The 21,479-nt window shown below is 41.0% G+C and overlaps 1 protein-coding gene across 1 annotated transcript; it reads left to right on the top strand.

Annotated features, from left to right (window-relative positions):
* Positions 1–5: 5 nt before the first annotated feature.
* LOC123068244 (uncharacterized) lies at positions 6–1,858 on the top strand. Its single transcript, XM_044490755.1, has 3 exons — positions 6–562; positions 1,373–1,444; positions 1,512–1,858. The coding sequence occupies exons 1-3, from the start codon at positions 506–508 to the stop codon at positions 1,689–1,691; spliced, it is 309 nt and encodes a 102-aa protein (XP_044346690.1). The 5' UTR covers positions 6–505; the 3' UTR covers positions 1,692–1,858.
* The last annotated feature ends 19,621 nt before the right edge of the window (positions 1,859–21,479 follow it).

Here is a 21,479-nt window from a genome sequence, read left to right as displayed (position 1 = left end):
AGCCAGCACCAATAGTTTGCTTGAACCAGATGTTAAGCTGCCATTACATGTAGTCTGAATAGACAATGCTTATAGCTTACTTTCAATATTTGTAGGTTTTAATTGAAGAGCTGATAAAGCAGTTAAAGGAACTCATATTTGACAAGGTAAAAGGAATTCCAAGCTTGTGATGTGCTTACTTTTAATTGCTAGTTATATTCACATGAGACTATTTATGTTGGAGCTCTTTGCTGGAACAGAACGGGAGACACCCATTGCTGCAGATATTTCACCCACATGGCTCACATTATCTGACTGTGACTGATTTGATTTATCGGAATTACAACGTGTCTTCCCTTATTTCAAAGGAAAATTACCTATTCTATTAACTCTTAAGTACTTTGAAGAGAAACAGGCCCCCAGAAAATTGCTTCTTTTGTTTCAGGATGAGGCATCAGTTAACTTGGATAATGTAGTTGACAAAGAACATGAGGGTTCATAAGACACACAGGTTGCATCTGATAGCATGAAGGACCCGATTAAATGGCGGCAAGAACTGTTGGTGAAAAGAGAGCTTTGTGAGGTAATATTCATAACATGTATTTAACTTTTGATTTACTTATTCAACGGCATTTCTCTTGGAGCATGTACTTTCCCCCTCAAGAGATCTACATATATTCTCACAGTAGTGTAATATATATGATTTAAGTGTGACCATTTGTCAAAGAACACCTAATTGCAACATTACTACGCTCCCATTAGTCACATAACACCCCTGATCCCAACATTACTATGCTCCCACAGTCTCCTAATCCCAACAATAATGTAGGTGTTCTTTTTTCCTTCGCAGGTTCTCATTGAGACTTGCATTGAAAATGTTGTAGAGTTAGTTCGAACAAACTTTGGTGAAGATGTATTATATGAAGTGATCTCCTTAGTCCATGGTCTATGCTTCTACCTGTACTTCTATAACCGGTATCTCGGGATAATATTCATTCATATATGACATTTCTTCGCGAAAGGAACTACTGTGATAAATATGCTTATACTTGCTTGACCTTCTGATAAACTGTTGGTTTAACCTCTGTTTTCCTGATTGTTATTCGACAATCTGGAAATATTCTTATAAGTTGATGGAACCTTTTTCTCTGGGATGTTCCTTAGGCCCATGCGCAGTATTAATGTTATTCACTTTTCCTTAATGATGAATTAACCTCCTGTAAAAGAAAATGACACTCCAGTCTACACACCAACGTACCTACTGTTTTCTTAGTCCGACTCTTGATACAAATGAGTAATCAACTGTTAAAGGGTGCCATGATTGAACACATTTTCGCTTTGTAAGAGGTAGTGCTGATATGCTTACTAAGATTATGCATCTCTATTTTCCAAGGTTTCTATTGGTGCACAAGGTAATGTTTTGGGGGGCTTCACTGACAGGATCCACGTACTTCAGGACTGTGTGGTCAGTTCCCATGTCTTTGCAAATTTTGTTTTCACCTTTTCATGATTTAGAATTTAATTTGGTTCAGAAAGCATGGCTGAAATGCAGCCTATTAACACTAGAGGGTCATGGTCTAAGTCAAGGACTACTACGATCGCGAGCCCACGATGGCGCTGATGAGCAGCTGATTAAGCAGGTGATGATGACGGCGCGGGTCTGCTCAGTGGGGGCAGCAGACGGTGCTGGCCGTAATAAGAGTTATCTGTAAAGCATTTGCCATGCCATCAGTCTGTATCTTCGTATTTTTTCTCTCCGGCACTATAAATACAAATGTATGAGTAGAACTGAACTTGTAATTTCTCTGTTGCAACACATGCCTAAGCTTCCTACAAATGATCATGTAGAACACAGACCAAACAACTCAATGTACAGTGCCTTTGCTGACGCTATCTTGTATCAAAGTTTGAATTTTGAACGGCTGGAGCGAGGAAGAAGCTGAAGAAGTCATGGCCGCCGTCATGGTTTCTCTGCAGCGTGGTTGGAGAGGATAGGAGAAGGAAGGATCTGCAGGAGGATGGAGACGTGGCTGGTGACCAGCAGTAAATGGAGTAGGTGGGTTGGACGGCTCCCGTTAGTACCAGTTTGGCTGAGCCGTGGCCCATAAGTGGCACGACCGTCTGAGCCAGTTGGGGTGGGATGGCGAGCATGCTATTAAGTGCGGTAGATGGGTGGGCCCTGGCCAGGAAATAGGCTAGATATACTATTCAGAATACAGATGACTATACACAGGGCAGTGCGAATCTTGTTGGTAGTGGACGAGTAGGATATAGTGAGCATTTGAGCTCGAGCTCAGATTAGCACTTTCGATTACATAGGAGTTTTGGAGGGTTAGAATCCTTAGGATTTTTTCCTACGTTTGTCATTTGATTCAAATGATTGAATCTTATAGGATTTTTTTCCTATGGAATCAAGTGTACTACATTTCACTGGAAATCAAGCATCCACTCCAACCTCCTTTTACAATTCCTTTGTTTTTCCTATGGCATCAAACACTCTATGTTAATCCTATAGGATTAAAATTAAAATGGACATGCCACTCAAATCATGTGTTTTTCCTATTCCTACATTCTGAAAATCATGCAAATCAAAGAGGGCCTTAGCCTGATCCAGGCGACCTGGAACAAACGCCTGGGCACAAAAATCGAGGAGCCTGGCGAGTAAAAACAAGAGGCTGGTGGTAGTTAAAGAATTGAGGACCTGACACATAGTAGTTTAATAATCGTTCAGGCCCAGGAACGAACCAAACGCCTTTCGGCTCAGGCAGCCTGGCCAGGCAAAACTCGATCGCTTCTCAGGCACGGGCCAGGCACCTATTTTCCCCAGGCAGAGAGCCCAGGTCGTGAACCAAACACGCTCTGAAGCGGGAGCCGCGCCGCCGTTCTGGTCTGAATTTCCTATTGGCCGCTCACTGCGGCAAAATGCGGGCGCTTCGTATAGGGGAAACAACCGAGCGACGTTGCCTGGGCCGGCCCACTTAGATACGTTACCAACTGCCCAATCCGGTTTTGTGAACCTTCTAGAAGGTTTTCTGAACCGGGTTTTCGTTGCTTTCATCGGTTTTTTTCCGTTTTTTATTTTTTCTTTTTTTGTTTCTTTTTTTCTTATTTCTTTGTTTTTCTGTTTCTTTATTTCATTTTTTCAATTCCTTTTCTTCTCTTTCTATTTCCTTTTTGTTCTTCAGATTTTCAAATTCCTTTATGTTTCCTTTTTCTTTTCTTCTTTTTCGTTTTTTCTGTTTTTTCTTTCCTTGGTTTCTTATTTCATTTCCTTTTTCTTTTCTCTTTTTTCAAAATATTCAAATTTTGTTTGCCTTTCCATAAAATGTTCAGTTTTTTAAAAATTGTTCTCAAAATTCAAAAATTGTTCTCGTTACACAAAAAAGTGCAAAACTTTCGAACTTAATATAATGTATCGACCTTCAACTTTTTTGTTCAGGTTTTCAAAAAATGTTTGCGCTTCCAAATATATTCAGGATTTGTCAAATTTGTTCTCTGTTTCAAAATTTGTTCTCAATATTCAAAAAATGTTCGTGCTTTAAGAAATTGTTCGCGCTTCCAAATTTGTTCTACATTTCAAAATTTGTTCTCAAGATTCAAAAAAAATGTTCATGCTTTTAAAAAAATCCGCGCTTCCAAATTTGTTCTCTGTTTCAAATTTTGTTCTCAAGATTAAAAAAATGTTCATGCTTTAAAAAATGTTCATGTTCAAATTTTGTTCTCAAATTTCCGCGCTTACAAATTTGTTCTCTGTTTCAAAATTTGTTCTCAAGAATAAAAAAATGTTCGTGCTTTTAAAAAAATGTTCATGATCAAATTTTGTTCTCTAAATTCAAGAAATGTTCGGCATTTTAAAAAGTGTTCAGTTTATCAAAAATTTGTTCAAGCCTTTTAGTTTTTCTTCTAAAATTTGGAAAGTGTTCTCTTTTTAAGAAACACCTTTTCAAAATAATTTTCGTGTTAGGAATTTGAGAAAATGTTCGGGTCTCCATTACATTTAGCTCCGCACGCCGTAGCAAACCAAGAAAGCTTGTCTATCGTGATGGCTATGCCCGTGCATACAAAGATGGAGGTCCCTGGCTCGACCCCTCTCTCGAGCAGAGTTTTTTTGGGTTTTTACAATGCGTTGCGCGAATGGGCCGGCCCAGCTGGAGACGCGCCTGTGCGTCCGCTCGACAATTTGCCGCAGCGAGCGGCGCATAGGAGCTCCCGTTCTGGTCTTCGCCTCCCCGGAGGGAGCCGAAGCTGTCAGGTAAAGGCCGGACGGCTCGATGGCCTTGCTAGAGACTGTTACTAATGGGATGTAGCCCGTCAGCCCAGAACTTGCTTTTTCTCCTTCCCTGAAAAAAAACCCAGACGGAGCTATGTCAAGCTTATTGCTGAAATCACTTAACGTTAAGGTGCTCCTTGCAAAGGTCGTTTCCACCTCCTCAGGGGCTAACAAGTGGCAACCTGGCAGTTTTTCATTTTTTTTCCGTAGATTTGTTTTTGAAAACATAATAGTACCATGCGTCCGAATCCCGAACTATTTTCATCGTTGTATTCCTCACGTCGAGGTTTTCGAAACTAAATCCCATCTTAATAGATTTTGACGATTGTTTAAAAAATGATAGAAAAACATGTTTTCTTCCTTTTTCGAGAGGCACAACTCTCGCGGAAGCAAACCTGTGCCTATACAAGAATCAAATTTGTGCCTCTCATGGAAGAAAAAAAGAGAATAAAACATACTTTTCCCATTCCGGGAGGCTGAGTGCCTCTTATGAAAGTAAACCTGTTCCTCCACAAACCACAAGAAGTAAATCTGTGCCCCTCATAAAAGATTGTTTTTCTTCTTTTTTGAGAGACACAACAGTGCCTCTCGCAGAAGCAAATATGTGTCTCCACAAGAAGCAAACATGTGTCTCCACAAGAAGCAAACATGTGCCTCTTGTGAAAGCAAAAAAGCAAAAAAATATATTTTTTCCTCTCGTGGAAGAAAACATGTGACTCTGAGAGAAGAAAATATGTGCCTTTCATGGAACAAAAAAAACATGGTCTTTTCGCGCAAAAATTTTCCCGATTTTTTTATTTCCAAAATCTCGGGAAAATGACGAAAACCGGAAAAACCATCTAAAACCCGAAAACGCTTATAGAAGAATAAAAAGACAAAATCCTAAGGGAGTGTTCAGCATGCGACACATGACGGCGGCTGAGAGCACGACAAGTGACATCCTCTCAGCCCATCAAAAGTGACCACTGAGGGGCTCCCGCAAGGGTTACCCCTCGGATAGTTGCTCCCACTTATTACGAGACCTAGCTTCACCTCACATCTGCGTTGGCGGCACGGTTGCCTTAGTGGGCCAGTCCATTAAATTGGCTTTGAGATGGTTCGATAGACCGGTTTCAACTGGTTTTAGAATCTTCCATCCATTTTTTTCACTGTGTTTGCATTATTGTTTTTTGTTGTTGTTTATTTTTAATATGAGGTATAATTTTTTATATGTATGTTAAACATATTTCAAATAGATGATAAACATTTTTTCAAACACATGTTGAAGATTTTTTGAATGGTATGAAATACTTTTCTAAAATCTCTGAGCATTTTTATATTTTCTAAAAAAATCATGAACATATTTTTGAAATGCATGAACATTTCTTAAAATGTCACGAATTGTTTGAATAGTATGAGACAGTTTTTAATTACGCAAAATTTTATTGCTTTTTTTTTTGAAAATGGCACGAGCGTACTTTTAAAATACATGAACACTTTTCTAAATGGTAGATAACATTTTTTAGAATTTACATGGACATTTTTTTAACATTATATTAGCAATTGTTTAAAAAATATCATGAACATATTTTTGAAATGCCATGAACCTTTTTTGGAATTCTATCAACAATTGTTAAAAGTTGCGGTGACATATTTTTACACTGTATGAACATTTTCTTAATGCCAGATGACCATTTCGAAAATTAAGTAAATATTTTTCTGTTTACAAAATGTAAATAAAAAAGAAAGAACTAACACATGAACAATACTGGGTCCGCTTACTAAAACCATCCTTGAGGTAACAATGCATTCCGTCTCATGTCAAGAAAGACATAGTTGCTCCATAAAAGGCACTTCTTTTTGTCTTGGTAACTTTACACCCTAGCTATCTTCCAGCTAACTGATTTCAATTTAGCATCATTCAAATAAGTTATCTGTTCGATACTCTCATCTCACACATCACGATGATTTTTGTATCAATGTCTGGACTTAAAAGATATTAAAGGATGTAAATCTAACTGATACCAAATTGAAAAACCGATGCCTATGTGTGGCTTCGTTTTTGCAGGAGGAAGAGGAATAAATGGAAGCAACTTTTTGTAGCACCTATAATTTTTTATATTTTCAGTAATAAGAGAAGATCAAATCGGAAGAGTAAGGAATAAATGAAATTGTAACTATTTTTTTTTGAATGATTTGAAGAACTTATTTACTAAACAATCATAATTGGTGAGAGGCTCGTCTTGGGAGCCTAAGACGAAACTACAGAGAGAAGAAATTGTACACATCACCAGTACTAATCCAAATGACCAAGACAGTCCATCCAATGGTTGGTTGCTAGGGATTGACCTTATCCCTAGTCATGTTTGTTTTTAGTTCTCTCAAATGATCATAATAATGTATCTACCGCTTGTTTGGCGCCTATGGTTATCCGATTAATCTCCTGTCTTACACATGTGTATGTTGTAGGGTGATGTACGCTGCACCTTAGCCATTTATCGCATTAACTCGAGTTTTCGGGATGCCTACAACGTATATGTGAATTAACAACACACCAATCATAATTTAAGGGAATTCATCACATATAGACAATAAGTGCTCCACCAACTTTTATACGCATGATTTTTTTTTTATTTTCCTTCATATATAACACTATCTCTTCGGTCTTCATAAGAGTAGATAACATGATGCTGTTTCGCTTTGTTATAACTTGTCAGTAGCACTAGCTTAGTTCATTAATTATGTGCCAATTACATAAACAACAGAGGATAACATGAGAGAAGCCTAAAAGACAAATGAGAACATTGGCAGGGAATAGGAGGCATCGGTAACCATTTGCATTCTTGCCACGATGAGCAAGACCTCCAAATTGCATGGCTGGAAAGCTGAAAATGGCTGCCATTACGAAATACCTCATATGTTTCATTACACACCATGCATGCGAGAGAGCAGCTTGAGAAGGCCTTGGTGTAGCTTTTAATTTCCTCACAATTAGTGCCGCTTCTGCTTGGGGAAATCAGGAGAAAAATGTTTCATATACTTCTTACAATTGGGTTAATAGCACAAATCGATGATAACTTCCAGGGCTAAAATGCACAGAAATTATTATATAGCAGATAATATTTTAATTGCTACCGTAGCCAATTTCTCCTTGAAAAACCATTGCTACCCAACTACTCTAGCCAAGTTCTTCTTATTATTTTCCATATTTTTCTGTAAAGATAAAACACCTGCGAATATACACGGCACACATACATACTCTCCGGCTCTGTCGTTATTTAGTTCAGCCGCCGCCCGTCGTTGTCCTCGTCGTCCGTGAGATTCCGTGGTTGATGCGGTGCGGTTGTGAACTCCCTCGATGGACATGCAGCCGCTTAACTCCTCGCCGCAAGGTCAGATTCCTAACCCACCAGGCCAAAACCTTCTCGATTCCGTTAGCTTCATGGGAACCTTCCTCGCGCCTTGCTGATTAACCAGTGCACTGTGTGGGGATCTTGTCGTGAACGAGACCCGTCGAATGGTGGGTCAAGGCTAATTTCTTGTAGATACAAGAGTTTTGAAGGGCTTTGGTATAACTTTTAGTTTCATCACATTTGTGTCGCTAGCAGCTGAAGAAATCAAGCAAGCAATGTTCTTACAATTTGGTTAACTATGCAAATTAATGATAATGTCCATTGTCAAGATGCACACAAAAAGTCAATGTAGAGCAGATATTTTTATTTTGCTACTATAGCCAATTTCTCTTAGAAAAGTCATTTATATGTGGCTATGCATACTTTTCTACACTTTTTTTCTTTTTTTCTTGATATCTTTACACCTTGCTATCTTCCAGTTAGCTAACTTTTAATTCTGTATTATCCAAAGTCTTTTGCAATTCAATCCACTATGCAGTCATCCGGATGATTTTGTTTTACAAAATTTAAAATCAGATGCACGCGTGTGTGGTTTGGTTTCTCAAGGAAGGACATGAATAAATGGAAGCAAATTTGTGTTGCGGCGTTGAACGATTTTTTTAAAATGGCAACAAAACTCCATTTCAAAAACGAAAGAGAGGACTAAAATGAAACTACACTTACATCCTTGAATGATTTTCAGAAGCAACTCTTTTTAAATAAATCGCAATTGGTTTGAGCCTTAGACAAAAATAAGGAAGAGAAAAGAGGGTACACATTCTAAGTACTAATCCAAACAATCAAGAGAGTCCATCCAATGATGGCATGTTAGTCTGATGGATCGCTAGGGATCGACCCAATCCCGATCATGTATGGTTTTAGTTCTCTCAGACGATCATGCTAATGTGTGTATTGCTTGTTTGGCACATGGGTGGGTATGATTAATCACCTTCTTACACCTGCATACCTTATGGGGTGAAAGCCGTAGCACGTTTGTGATTTATTGCATCATCTCAAGCTTTCAATATATGTATAAAAACCTGTATTAATTAAGAAAAATACACCACCCTAACTCAAGGGAATTTATCACTTATAGATAAATAAGTTCTCCACCAACCTTCACTTGTATTAATATTGAATTTTCCCTTTATAAAGCCACTCTCTCTTCACTGCAGTAGATACACATGTTGGGTGGTTTCACTTTGCTTTAACTTGTTGATAGCATTAGCTTAGATCATCACAAAGGTGAGCTAAAGAGGCAAATGAGCACATGACCAAGAATAGAAGGCGTCGGTAACCATGGTGGAGCGACAACTTCATATGCCACGGGATCTAAATGATCATGGTATTGAGTCTTCTTGCCAAATCAAGCGATCTCTCAAAACTGCAAGGTTGGAAGGCTAGAAAAAGTTACCATTACGAGTCATCACGTACATTTCATTAGACACCGTGTACATGGATAACAAGCGAGCATGAAGGGCCTTCCTGTTAGGGAGAGCGATTTGAGCCAGTATTGACGTAACTTTTGGTTCCATCCACAATTTGTGTTGCTACCACTCTAGGGATTCGCAAAAAAATGTTTAATATAGTTCTTATAATTTTTTCTATGAAAGGATAGTTCTTATAATTTACTGATAATGGCGTCAATCAATAATAACCTCCATAGCTATGATGCATAAAAGATCACCATAGAACAAATAATTTTTAAATAGCAACTATTTTTAATTCTCTTTCATAAGTTATTTATATGTGCCTAGAGTTCTTTTTGATATTTTTTCTCTCCATATTTTGACATGAAGATAAAACACTGCCACTGCCGCTGTCGAGCCATGCAATGGCCGTGGCCATTCCATATAGGTTTTTTGCTTGATAACTTTACACTATTGCTATCTTCCAGCTAACTGATGTTCAATTTGATGATATTCAAAGTTTTTGGTTCGATTCGCTTCACACGCAACTCGATGATTCATTATGAAATTGTAAATTAGATCAATGTGTGTTGTTTGGTTTCTTGAGTAGTAGCATGAATAAATGCAAGCAAAATTTTATATCATTGGGAACAAAATTTATTTTCATAATTGGGAGAGGACCAAATCAAAAGAGTGAAGAATAAATGAAATTGTGATTACGTCCTTTAATGATTTCCAGGAGCAACATTTTTTGAAACAAATCACAATTGATGGGAGCTTCAGATGAAAACAGGGAAGATAGAGGGTGCACATTCCCATTATTAATCCGGGCAATCAAGAGAGTCCTCCAATGGCTTCATGCTAGTCTAGGGATCATCCCCGTCCGTGGTTGTCCCCAATTTTAGTTCTCTGGAATGATCATATTAATTTGTTAATGTGTGTACTGCTGGTTTGGCACATGTGTAGGTCCAATTATTCTTCTATAAGTCTTACATCTCTGTATCTTGTAAGGTGAAAAATGAAGCATCTTTTTTGTGTGGAACGAAACATAAGCATCTTAGCAATTTACTTAATCGGTTCATGCTTTAAGACGTGTAGAATCTATACTAGATAAGAAAATTACAACTACCACAACTAACAGAAATTTATCACATGTAGATAAATAAGTTCTCCACCAACCTTCAACTGCACAAATATTGAATTCTTCCTTTATATAAGGCACTCTCTTTTCACGGGAGTAGATATATATGCTGGGCGCCGCTCACTTTGTTTTAACTTGTTGGTAGCATTAGCCCATCAAATAGGTCGTAGTCACATAAACAATTGAGCACGCGATGAAAATAGGAGGCGTCGGTAATCGGGGTGGAGCGACGATGTCGAATGCCACATGACCAAAATGAGTATGGTGCTAGGCTTTCGTGCAAGTCGAGCCGGATCTGGAAAACATTCAACTAAGGGTCTCAAAACATCTACCATCACGAGTCATCTTGTGTGTTTCATTAGACACTGGGCATGTGGATTAGAAGCAAACACGAAGGACCTTCCTGTTAGAGAGAGAGAGAAAGAGAGAGAGAGAGAGAGGCCGATTAAGTTTTGACGTAACTTTCACTTTCATCACAGTTTGTATCGCCACCGCTAGAGCGCATCACCAGAAAAAAATGTCCCATATTTTTACAACTTCTTTAATAATGTAATAAAAAATAACCTTCATTGCTAAGATAAACAAAAAACTGAAAATCATTATAGAATAGTTTAACTCTTAAATTGCTACTTTGGCCAATTTCTCTTTGATAAGTTATTTATATGTGGATGGAGTCCTTTTTGCTTTTTTTTCTATACATATTTTCATGTGAAGATAAAACACATGTGAATATAAGTGACACACGTACTCTCTCCGGTCCTGCTATTAGCCACTTAAGCCGCCGCCGCCCGTCGGCGGCGGGATCCCGTGGTTGATGCGTCCGTGAACTCGCCCGATGGTACACAACCGCCCAACTCCTCGTCGCAAGGTCAGATTCCTAACCCGCCGGGAAAAAACCTTGGCGCGATTTCTTGAGCTGCCCAGGAACCTGTGGGGGGTTTGTATCAGCAGAACAGACAATTAAGAGAACAAGAAAGATAGAGGGTGCACATTCCTGCTATTAATCCATATGATCAGGATATTCCTCCAATGGTTGCATGCTAGTCTAGGGATCAGCTCCGTCCGTGGTTGTCCCCAATTTTAGTTCTTTGGAATGATCATATTTAATGTGTGTACTGCTTGTTTGGCACATATGTGGGTCCGATTATGTTGGGAAACGTAGCATGCAATTTTTAAAAAATTCCTACACTCACGCAAGATCTATCTAGGAGATGCATAGCAACGAGAGGAGGAGAGTGTGTCCATGTACCCTCGTAGACCGAAGGCGGAAGCATTAGATTAACGCGGTTGATGTAGTCGAACGTCTTCACGATCCAACCGATCTAGTACCGAACGTACGGCACCTCCTAGTTCAGCACACGTTCAGCTCGATGACGTTCCTTGAACTCTTGATCCAGCAGAGGGTCGAGGGAGAGTTTCGTCAGCACGACAGCATGATGACGGTGTTGGTGATGTGATCCGCGCAGGGCTTCGCCTAAGCACTATGATGATACTATTGGAGGAGTAAACGGTGGAGGGGGCACCACACACGGCTAAGACAATGTTGTGCTTCTGGGGTGCCCCCCTGCCCCCATATATAAAGGAGGGGGGAGGAGGCCGACGGCCAGGGGGCGCGCCATGGAGGGGAGAGTCCTACTTGTTGGAGCACGTAGTAATTTCAAAAAATTTCCTACGCACACGCAAGATCATGGTGATGGCATAGCAACGAGAAGGGAGAGTGTTGTCTACGTACCCTCGTAGACCGTTAAGCGGAAGCGTTATGACAACGCGGTTGATGTAGTCGTACGTCTTCACGAATCAACCGATCCAAGCACCGAACGTACGGCACCTCCGTGTTCAGCACACGTTCAACTCGATGACGTTCCCCGGGCTCCAATCCAGCTAAGCGTCGGGGATGAGTTCCGTCAGCACGACGGCGTGGTGACGATGATGATGTTCTACCGGCGCAGGGCTTCGCCTAAACTCCGCGACGATATGACCGAGGTGGAATATGGTGGAGGGGGGCACAACACACGGCTAAGGAACGATCCGTAGATCAACTTTTGTGTCTATGGGGTGCCCCCCTCCCCCGTATATGAAGGGGGAGAGGAGGAGGAGGCCGGCCTAAGGGGAGGCGCGCCCTAGGAGCGGGAAACCTACTCCAAGTAGGTTTGCCCCCTCCCTTTCCTATTCCAAGAAGGAGGGGAAAGGAAGGAGTGGGAGAGGGGGAAGGCAAGGGGGGCGCCGCCCCCCCCCCTTCCTTGTCCTATTCGGACTCAAGGGGAGGGGGCGCGCCTCTTTCCCTGGCCGGCCCCTCTCTCTCTCCACTAGGGCCCATCAAGGCCCATTACTTTCGGGGGGGGGGGGGGTTCCGGTAACCCTCCGGTACTCCGGTTTTCTCCGAAAACACCCGGAACACTTCCGGTGTCCGAATATAGTCATCCAATATATCAATTTTTATGTCTCGACCATTTCGAGACTCCTCGTCATGTCCGTGATCACATCCGGGACTCCGAACAACCTTCGGTACATCAAAACTTATAAACTCATAATAAAACTGTCATCGTAACGTTAAGCGTGCGGACCCTACGGGTTCGAGAACTATGTAGACATGACCTAGAACTATTCTCGGTCAATAACCAATAGCGGAACCTGGATGTTCATATTGGTTCCCACATATTCTACGAAGATCTTTATCGGTCAAACATCATAACAACATACGTTGTTCCCTTTGTCATCGGTATGTTACTTGCCCGAGATTCGATCGTCGGTATCCAATACCTAGTTCAATCTCGTTACCGGCAAGTCTCTTTACTCGTTCCGTAATAGATCATCTCATAACTAACTCATTAGTTACAATGCTTGCAAGGCTTAGGTGATGATTATTACCGAGAGGGCCTAGAGATACCTCTCCGACAATCGGAGTGACAAAACCTAATCTCGAATTACGCCAACCCAACATGTACCTTTGGAGACACCTGTAGAGCACCTTTATAATCACCCAGTTACGTTGTGACATTTGGTAGCACACAAAGTGTTCCTCCGGTAAACGGGAGTTGCATAATCTCATAGTCATAGGAACATGTATAAGTCATGAAGAAAGCAATAGCAACATACTAAACGATCAAGTGCTGAGCTAACAGAATGGGTCAAGTCAATCACATCATTCTCCTAATGATGTGATCCCATTAATTAAATGACAACACATGTCTATGGTTAGGAAACATAACCATCTTTGATCAATGAGCTAGTTCAAGTAGAGGCATACTAGTGACACTATGTTTGTCTATGTATTCACACATGTATCATGTTTCCGGTTAATACAATTCTAGCATGAATAATAAACATTTATCATGATATGAGGAAATAAATAATAACTTTATTATTGCCTCTAGGGCATATTTCCTTCAGTCTCCCACTTGCACTAGAGTCAATAATCTAGTTCACATCATCATGTGATTTAACACCAATATTCATATCTGTATATGATTAACACCCAGAGTTCACATCGTCATGTGACCAACACCCAAAGGGTTTACTAGAGTCAACAATCTAGTTCACATTTCTATGTGATTAACACCCAGAGAGTACTAAGGTATGATCATGTTTTGCTCGTGAGAGAAGTTTAGTCAACGGGTCTGTCACATACAGAGCCGTATGTATTTTGCAAATATTCTATGTCTACGATGCTCTGCACGGAGCTACTCTAGCTAATTGCTCCCACTTTCAATATGTATCCAGATTGCGACTTAGAGTCATCTGGATCAGTGTAAAAGTTTGCACCGATGTAACTTTTACGACGAGCTCTTTTATCACCTCCATAATCGAGAAACATCTCCTTAGTCCTCACTAAGGATATTCTTGACCGCTGTCCAGTGATCTACTATTAGATCACTATTGTACTCCCTTGCCAAACCAGGGCAGAGTATACAATAGGTCTGGTCCATAGCATGGCATACTTTTATAGAACCTATGACTGAATGCATAGGAAATGACTTTCATTCTCTTTCTATTTTCTGCCGTGGTCGGGATTTGAGTCTTACTCAATTTCATACCTTTGCAACACAGGCAAGAACTCTTTCTTTGACTGTTCCATTTTGAACTACTTCAAAATCTTGTCAAGGTATGTACTTATTGAAAATCTTATCAAGCGTCTTGATCTATCTCAATAGATCTTGATGCTCAATATGTAAGTAGCTTTACTGAGGTCTTTCTTTGAAAAACTCTTTTCAAACACTCCTTTATGCTTTGCAGAAAAATTCTACATCATTTCTGATCAACAATATGTCTTACACATATAATATCAGAAATGCTACAGTGCTCCCACTCACTTTCTTGTAAATACAGGCCTTTCCAAAAGTCTATATAAAACCATATGCTTTGATCAACTCATCAAGGCGTATATTCCAACTCCGAGATGCTTGCACCAGTCCATTGATGGATCGCTGGAGCTTGCACATTTTGTTAGCACCTTTAGGATTGACACAACCTTCTCGTTGCATCATATACAACTCTTCTTTAAAGAATCCATTGAGGAATGCAGTTTTGACATCCATTTGCCAGATTTCATAAAATGTGGCAATTGCTAACATGATTCGGACAGACTTAAGCATCTCTACAGTTGAGAAAATCTCATTGTAGTCAACACCTTGAACTTGTCGAAAACCTTTTTGTGACAAGTCGAGCTTTGTAGATAGTAACACTACTATCAGTGTCCGTCTTCCTCTTGAAGATCCATTTATTTAACATGGCGTGCTGATCATCGAGCAAGTCAATCAAAGTCCATACTTTGTTCTCATACATGGATCCTATCTCAGATTTCATGGCCTCAAGCCATTTCACGGAATCTGGGCTCATCATCGCTTCCTCATAGTTCGTAGGTTCATCATGGTCTAGTAACATGACTTCTAGAACGGGATTACCGTACCACTTTGGTGCGGATCTTATTCTGGAAGACCTACGAGGTTCGGTAGTAACTTGATCTGAAGCTTCATGATCATCATCATTAACTTCCTCACTAATCGGTGTAGGCATCACTGGAACTGATTTCTGTGATGAACTACTTTCCAATTTGGGAGAAGATACAATTACCTTATCAAGTTCTACTTTCCTCCCACTCACTTCTTTCGAGAGAAACTCCTTCTCTAGAAAGGATCCATCTTAGCAACGAATCTTGCTTTCGGATATGTGATAGAAGGTGTACCCAATAGTTACCTTTGGATATTCTACGAAGATGCACTTCTCCGATTTGGGTTCGAGCTTATCAGGTTGAAAACCTTTTTCATATAAGCATCACAACTCCAAACTTTAAGAAACAACAACTTAGGTTTACTGCTAAACCATAGTTCATACGGTGTCGTCTCAACGGATTTAGATGGTGCCCTTTTAATGTGAATGCAGCTGTCTCTAATGCATAACCCCAAAACAATAATGGTAAATCAGTAAGAGACATCATAGATCGCACCATATCCAATAAAGTGCGGTTACGACGTTCGGACACACCATAGCGTTGTGGTGTTCCAGGTGGCGTGAGCTGTGAAACTATTCCATATTGTTTTAATTGAAGACCAAACTCGTAACTCAAATATTCGTCTCCGTGATCAGATCGTAGAAACTTTATTTTCTTGTTACGATGATTTTTCCACTTCACTCTGAAATCCTTTGAACCTTTCAATTATTTCAGATTTATGTTTCATCAAGTAGATATACCCATATCTACTCAAGTCATTTTGTGAAGGTCAGAAAATAACGATACTTGCCACGAGCATCAACACTTATTGGATCGCATACATCAGTATGTATTATTTCCAATAAGTCAGTTGCTTGCTCCACTGTTCCGGAGAACGGAGTCTTAGTCATCTTGCCCATGAGGCATGGTTCGCAAGCATCAAGTGATTCATAATCAAGTGATTCCAAAATCCCATCAGCATGGAGTTTCTTCATGCGCTTTACACCAATATGACCTAAACGGCAGTGCCACAAATAAGTTGCACTATCATTATTAACTTTGCATCTTTTGGTTTCAATATTATGAATATGTGTATCACTACGATCGAGATCCAATGAACCATTTTCATTGGGTGTGTAACCATATAAGGTTTTATTCATGTAAACAGAACAACAATTTATTCTCTTACTTAAATGAATAACCGTATTGCAATAAACACGATCAAATCATATTCATGCTCAACGCAAACACCAAATAACATTTATTTAGGTTCAACACTAATCCCGAAAGTATAGGGAGTGTGCGATGATGATCATATCAATCTTGAAACTACTTTCAACACACATCGTCACTTCACCCTTAACTAGTTTCTGTTTATTCTGCAACTCCCATTTCGAGTTACTACTCTTAGCAACTGAACTAGTACCAAATACTGAGGGGTTTCTATAAACACTAGTAAAATACACATCAATAACATGTATATCAAATATACTTATGTTCACTTTGCCATCCTTCTTATCCGCCAATCACTTGGGGTAGTTCCGCTTCCAATGACCAATCCCTTTGCAGTAGAAGCACTTAGTCTCAGGCTTAGGACCAGACTTGGGCTTCTTCACTTGAGCAGCAACTCGCTTGCCGTTCTTCTTGAAGTTCCCCTTCTTCCCTTTGCCCTTTTCTTGAAACTAGTGGTCTTGTCTACCATCAACACTTGATGTTTTTCTTGATTTCTACCTTCGTTGATTTTAGCATCACGAAGAGCTTGGGAATCGTTTCTGTTATCCCTTGCATATTATAGTTTATCACGAAGTTCTACTAACTTGGTGATGGTGACTAGAGAATTCTGTCAATCACCATTTTATCTGGAAGATTAACTCCCACTTGATTCAAGCGATTGTAGTACCCAGACAATCTGAGCACATGCTCACTAGTTGAGCGATTCTCCTCCATCTTTTAGCTATAAAACTTGTTGGAGATTTTATATCTCTCAACTCGGGTATTTGCTTGAAATATTAACTTCAACTCCTGGAACATCTCATATGGTCCATGATGTTCAAAACGTCTTTGAAGTCCCGATTCTAAGCCATTAAGCATGGTGCACTAAACTATCAAGTAGTCATCATATTGAGCTAGCCAAACGTTCATAACGTCTGCATATGCTCCTGCAATAGGTTTGTCACCTAGCGGTGCATCAAGGACATAATTCTTCTGCGCAGCAATGAGGATAAACCTCAAATCACGGATCCAATCCGTATCATTGCTACTAACATCTTTCAATACAATTTTCTCTAGGAACATATTAAAATAAACATATGAAAGCAACAACGCAAGCTATTGATCTACAACATAATTTGCAAAATACTACCAGGATTAAGTTCATGATAAATTTAAGTTCAATTAATCATATTACTTAAGAACTCCCACTTAGACAGACATCTCTCTAGTCATCTAAGTGATTACGTGATCCAAATCAACTAAACCATGTCCGATCATCACGTGAGATGGAGTAGTTTCAATGGTGAACATCACTATGTTGATCATATCTACTATACGATTCACGTTCGACCTTTCGGTCTCCGTGTTTCGAGGCCATATCTGTATATGCTAGGCTCGTCAAGTTTAACCTGAGTATTCCGCGTGCACAACTGTTTTGCACCCGTTGTATTTGAACGTAGAGCCTATCACACCCGATCATCACGTGGTGTCTCAGCGCGAAGAACTTTCGCAACGGTGCATACTCAGGGAGAACACTTCTTGATAATTAGTGAGAGATCATCTTATAATGCTACCGTCAAACAAAACAGAATAAGATGTATAACAGATAAACATCATATGCAATCAAAATATGTGACATGATATGGCCATGATCATCTTGCGCCTTTTGATCTCCATCTCCAAAGTACTGTCATGATCTCTATCGTCACCGGCACGACACCATGATCTTCATCATCTTGATCTATATCAATGTGTCGTCACATGGTCGTCTCGCCAACTATTGCTCTTGCAAAGTTGCAATCATTGCTATCACATAGCGATAAAGTAAAGCAATTATTTGGCACTTGCATCTTATGCAACAAAGAGACAACCATAGAGCTTCTGCCAGTTGTCGATAACTTCAACAAAACATGATCATCTCATACAACAACTTATATCTCATCACGTCTTGACCATATCACATCACAACATGCCCTGCAAAACAAGTTAGACGTCCTCTACTTTGTTGTTGCAAGTTTTACGTGGCTGCTACAGGCTTTAGCAAGAACCGTTCTTACCTACGCATCAAAAACCACAACGATAGTTTGTCAAGTTGGTGCTGTTTTAACCTTCGCAAGGACCGGGCGTAGCCACACTCGGTTCAACTAAAGTTGGAGAAACAGACACCCGCTAGTCACCTGTGTGCAAAGCACGGTGGTAAAACCAGTCTCGCGTAAGCGTACGCGTAATGTTGGTTCGGGCTGCTTCATCCAACAATACCGCCGAACCAAAGTATGACATGTTGGTAAGCAGTATGACTTGTATCGACCACAACTCACTTGTGTTCTACTCGTGCAAATAACATCAACGCATAAAACCTAGGCTCGGATGCCACTGTTGGAGAACGTAGTAATTTCAAAAAAATTCCTATACACACGTAAGATCATGGTGATGGCATAGCAACGAGAGGGGAGAGTGTTGTCTACGTACCCTCGTAGACCGTTAAGCGGAAGCGTTATGACAACACGGTTGATGTAGTCGTACGTCTTCATGAATCGACCGATCCAAGCACCGAACGTACGGCACCTCCGTGTTCAGCACACGTTCAGCTCGATGACGTTCCCCGGGCTCCAATCCAGCTAAGCGTCGGGGATGAGTTCCGTCAGCACGACGGCGTGGTGACGATGATGATGTTCTACCGGCGCAGGGCTTCGCCTAAACTCCGCGACGATATGACCGAGGTGGAATATGGTGGAGGGGGGCACCGCACACGGCTAAGGAACGATCCGTAGATCAACTTGTGTGTCTATGGGGTGCCCCCCTCCCCCGTATATAAAGGGGGAGAGGAGGAGGAGGCCGGCCTAAGGGGAGGCACGCCCTAGGAGGGGGAAACCTACTCCAAGTAGGTTTGCCCCCCCTTTCCTATTCCAAGAAGGAGGGGAAAGGAAGGAGTGGGAGAGGGGGAAGGCAAGGGGGGCGCCACCCCCCCTTCCTTGTCCTATTCGGACTCAAGGGGAGGGGGCGCGCCTCTTTCCCTGGCCGGCTCCTCTCTCTCTCCACTAGGGCCCGTCAAGGCCCATTACTTCCCGGGGGGGGGGGTCCGGTAACCCTCCGGTACTCCGGTTTTCTCCGAAAACACCCGGAACACTTCCGGTGTCCGAATATAGTCATCCAATATATCAATCTTTATGTCTCGACCATTTCGAGACTCCTCGTCATGTCCGTGATCACATCTGGGACTCCGAACAACCTTCGGTACATCAAAACTTATAAACTCATAATAAAACTGTCATCGTAACGTTAAGCGTGCGGACCCTACGGGTTCGAGAACTATGTAGACATGACCTAGAACTATTCTCGGTCAATAACCAATAGCGGAACCTGGATGTTCATATTGGTTCCCACATATTCTACGAAGATCTTTATCGGTCAAACCGCATAACAACATACGTTGTTCCCTTTGTCATCGGTATGTTACTTGCCCGAGATTCGATCGTCGGTATCCAATACCTAGTTCAATCTCGTTACCGGCAAGTCTCTTTACTCGTTCCGTAATACATCATCTCATAACTAACTCATTAGTTACAATGCTTGCAAGGCTTAGGTGATGATTATTACCGAGAGGGCCCAGAGACACCTCTCCGACAATCAGAGTGACAAAACCTAATCTCGAATTACGCCAACCCAACATGTACCTTTGGAGACACCTGTAGAGCACCTTTATAATCACCCAGTTACGTTGTGACGTTTGGTAGCACACAAAGTGTTCCTCCGGTAAACGGGAGTTGCATAATCTCATAGTCATAGGAACATGTATAAGTCATGAAGAAAGCAATAGCAACATACTAAACGATCAAGTGCTGAGCTAACGGAATGGGTCAAGTCAATCACATCATTCTCCTAATGATGTGATCCCATTAATCAAATGACAACACATGTCTATGGTTAGGAAACATAACCATCTTTGATCAATGAGCTAGTTCAAGTAGAGGCATACTAGTGACACTATGTTTGTCTATGTATTCACACATGTATCATGTTTCCGGTTAATACAATTCTAGCATGAATAATAAACATTTATCATGATATGAGGAAATAAATAATAACTTTATTATTGCCTCTAGGGCATATTTCCTTCACTACTAGGACTCCAAACCTAGTAGGATTCCCCCCACCTTTTTCCTTTTTTTCGGAGTAGCAAAGGGGGAAAGAGAGAGGGAGTAGGAGAGGGAAAGGGGGGCCGCCGCCCCCACCCCTTGTCCAATTCAGATTGGCAGGGGGCGCCACCTCCTATGGCCGGCCCTCTCTCCTCCACTAAGGCCCATGTTGGCCCATTACTTTCCGGTGGGGAGGGGGGGTTCCGGTAACTTCCCGGTACTCCGAAACTTATCCGATACTTCCCGAAACCATTCCGGTGTCCAAATGTAACCTTCGAATGTATCAATCTTTACCTCTCGGCCATTTCGAGACTCATTGTCATGTCTGTGATCTCATCCGGGACTCCGAACAAACTTCGGTCACCGAAACACATAACTCATAATACAAATCATCATCGAACGTTAAGCGTGCAGACCCTACGGGTTCGAGAACTATGTAGACATGACCGAGACACATCTCCGGTGAATAACCAATAGCGGAACCCGGATGCTCATATTGTTTCCTACATATTCTACAAAGATCTTTATCGGTCAAACCGCATAACAACATACGTTGTTCCCTTTGTCATCGGTATGTTACTTGCCCGAGATTTGATCGTCGGTATCTTCATACCTAGTTCAATCTCGTTACCGGCAAGTCTCTTTACTCGTTCCGTAATGCATCATCCCGTAACGAACTCATTAGTTACATTGCTTGCTAGACTTATAGTGACGAGCATTACCGAGAGGGCCCAGAGATACCTCTCCGATACACGGAGTGACAAATCCTAATCTCGATCTATGCCAACCCAACAAACACCTTCAAGGACACCTGTAGAGCATCTTTATAATCACCTAGTTAAGTTGTGACTTTTTATAGCACACAACGTGTTCCTCCGGTATTCGGGAGTTGCATAATCTCATAGTCAGAGGAACATGTATAAGTTATGAAGAAAGCAATAGCTATAAAACTAAACGATCATTATGCTAAGCTAACGGATGGGTCTTGTCCATCATATCATTCTCTAATGATGTGATCCCGTTCATCAACTGAC

The sequence above is a fragment of the Triticum aestivum genome, chromosome 3B (assembly GCF_018294505.1).
Source record: "Triticum aestivum cultivar Chinese Spring chromosome 3B, IWGSC CS RefSeq v2.1, whole genome shotgun sequence".
NCBI lineage: Eukaryota > Viridiplantae > Streptophyta > Magnoliopsida > Poales > Poaceae > Triticum > Triticum aestivum.
This window is presented reverse-complemented; position numbering and strand designations above follow the sequence as displayed.

Bases quoted from the DNA above. Each gene is read 5' to 3' on its own strand.
- LOC123068244 (XM_044490755.1), top strand. From the start codon at position 506: ATGAAGGACCCGATTAAATGGCGGCAAGAACTGTTGGTGAAAAGAGAG. The intron at 563-1,372 runs GTAATATTCATA...CTATTTTCCAAG, and splicing joins TGAAAAGAGAGCTTTGTGAG to GTTTCTATTGGTGCACAAGG. The intron at 1,445-1,511 runs GTCAGTTCCCAT...AATTTGGTTCAG, and splicing joins ACGTACTTCAGGACTGTGTG to AAAGCATGGCTGAAATGCAG.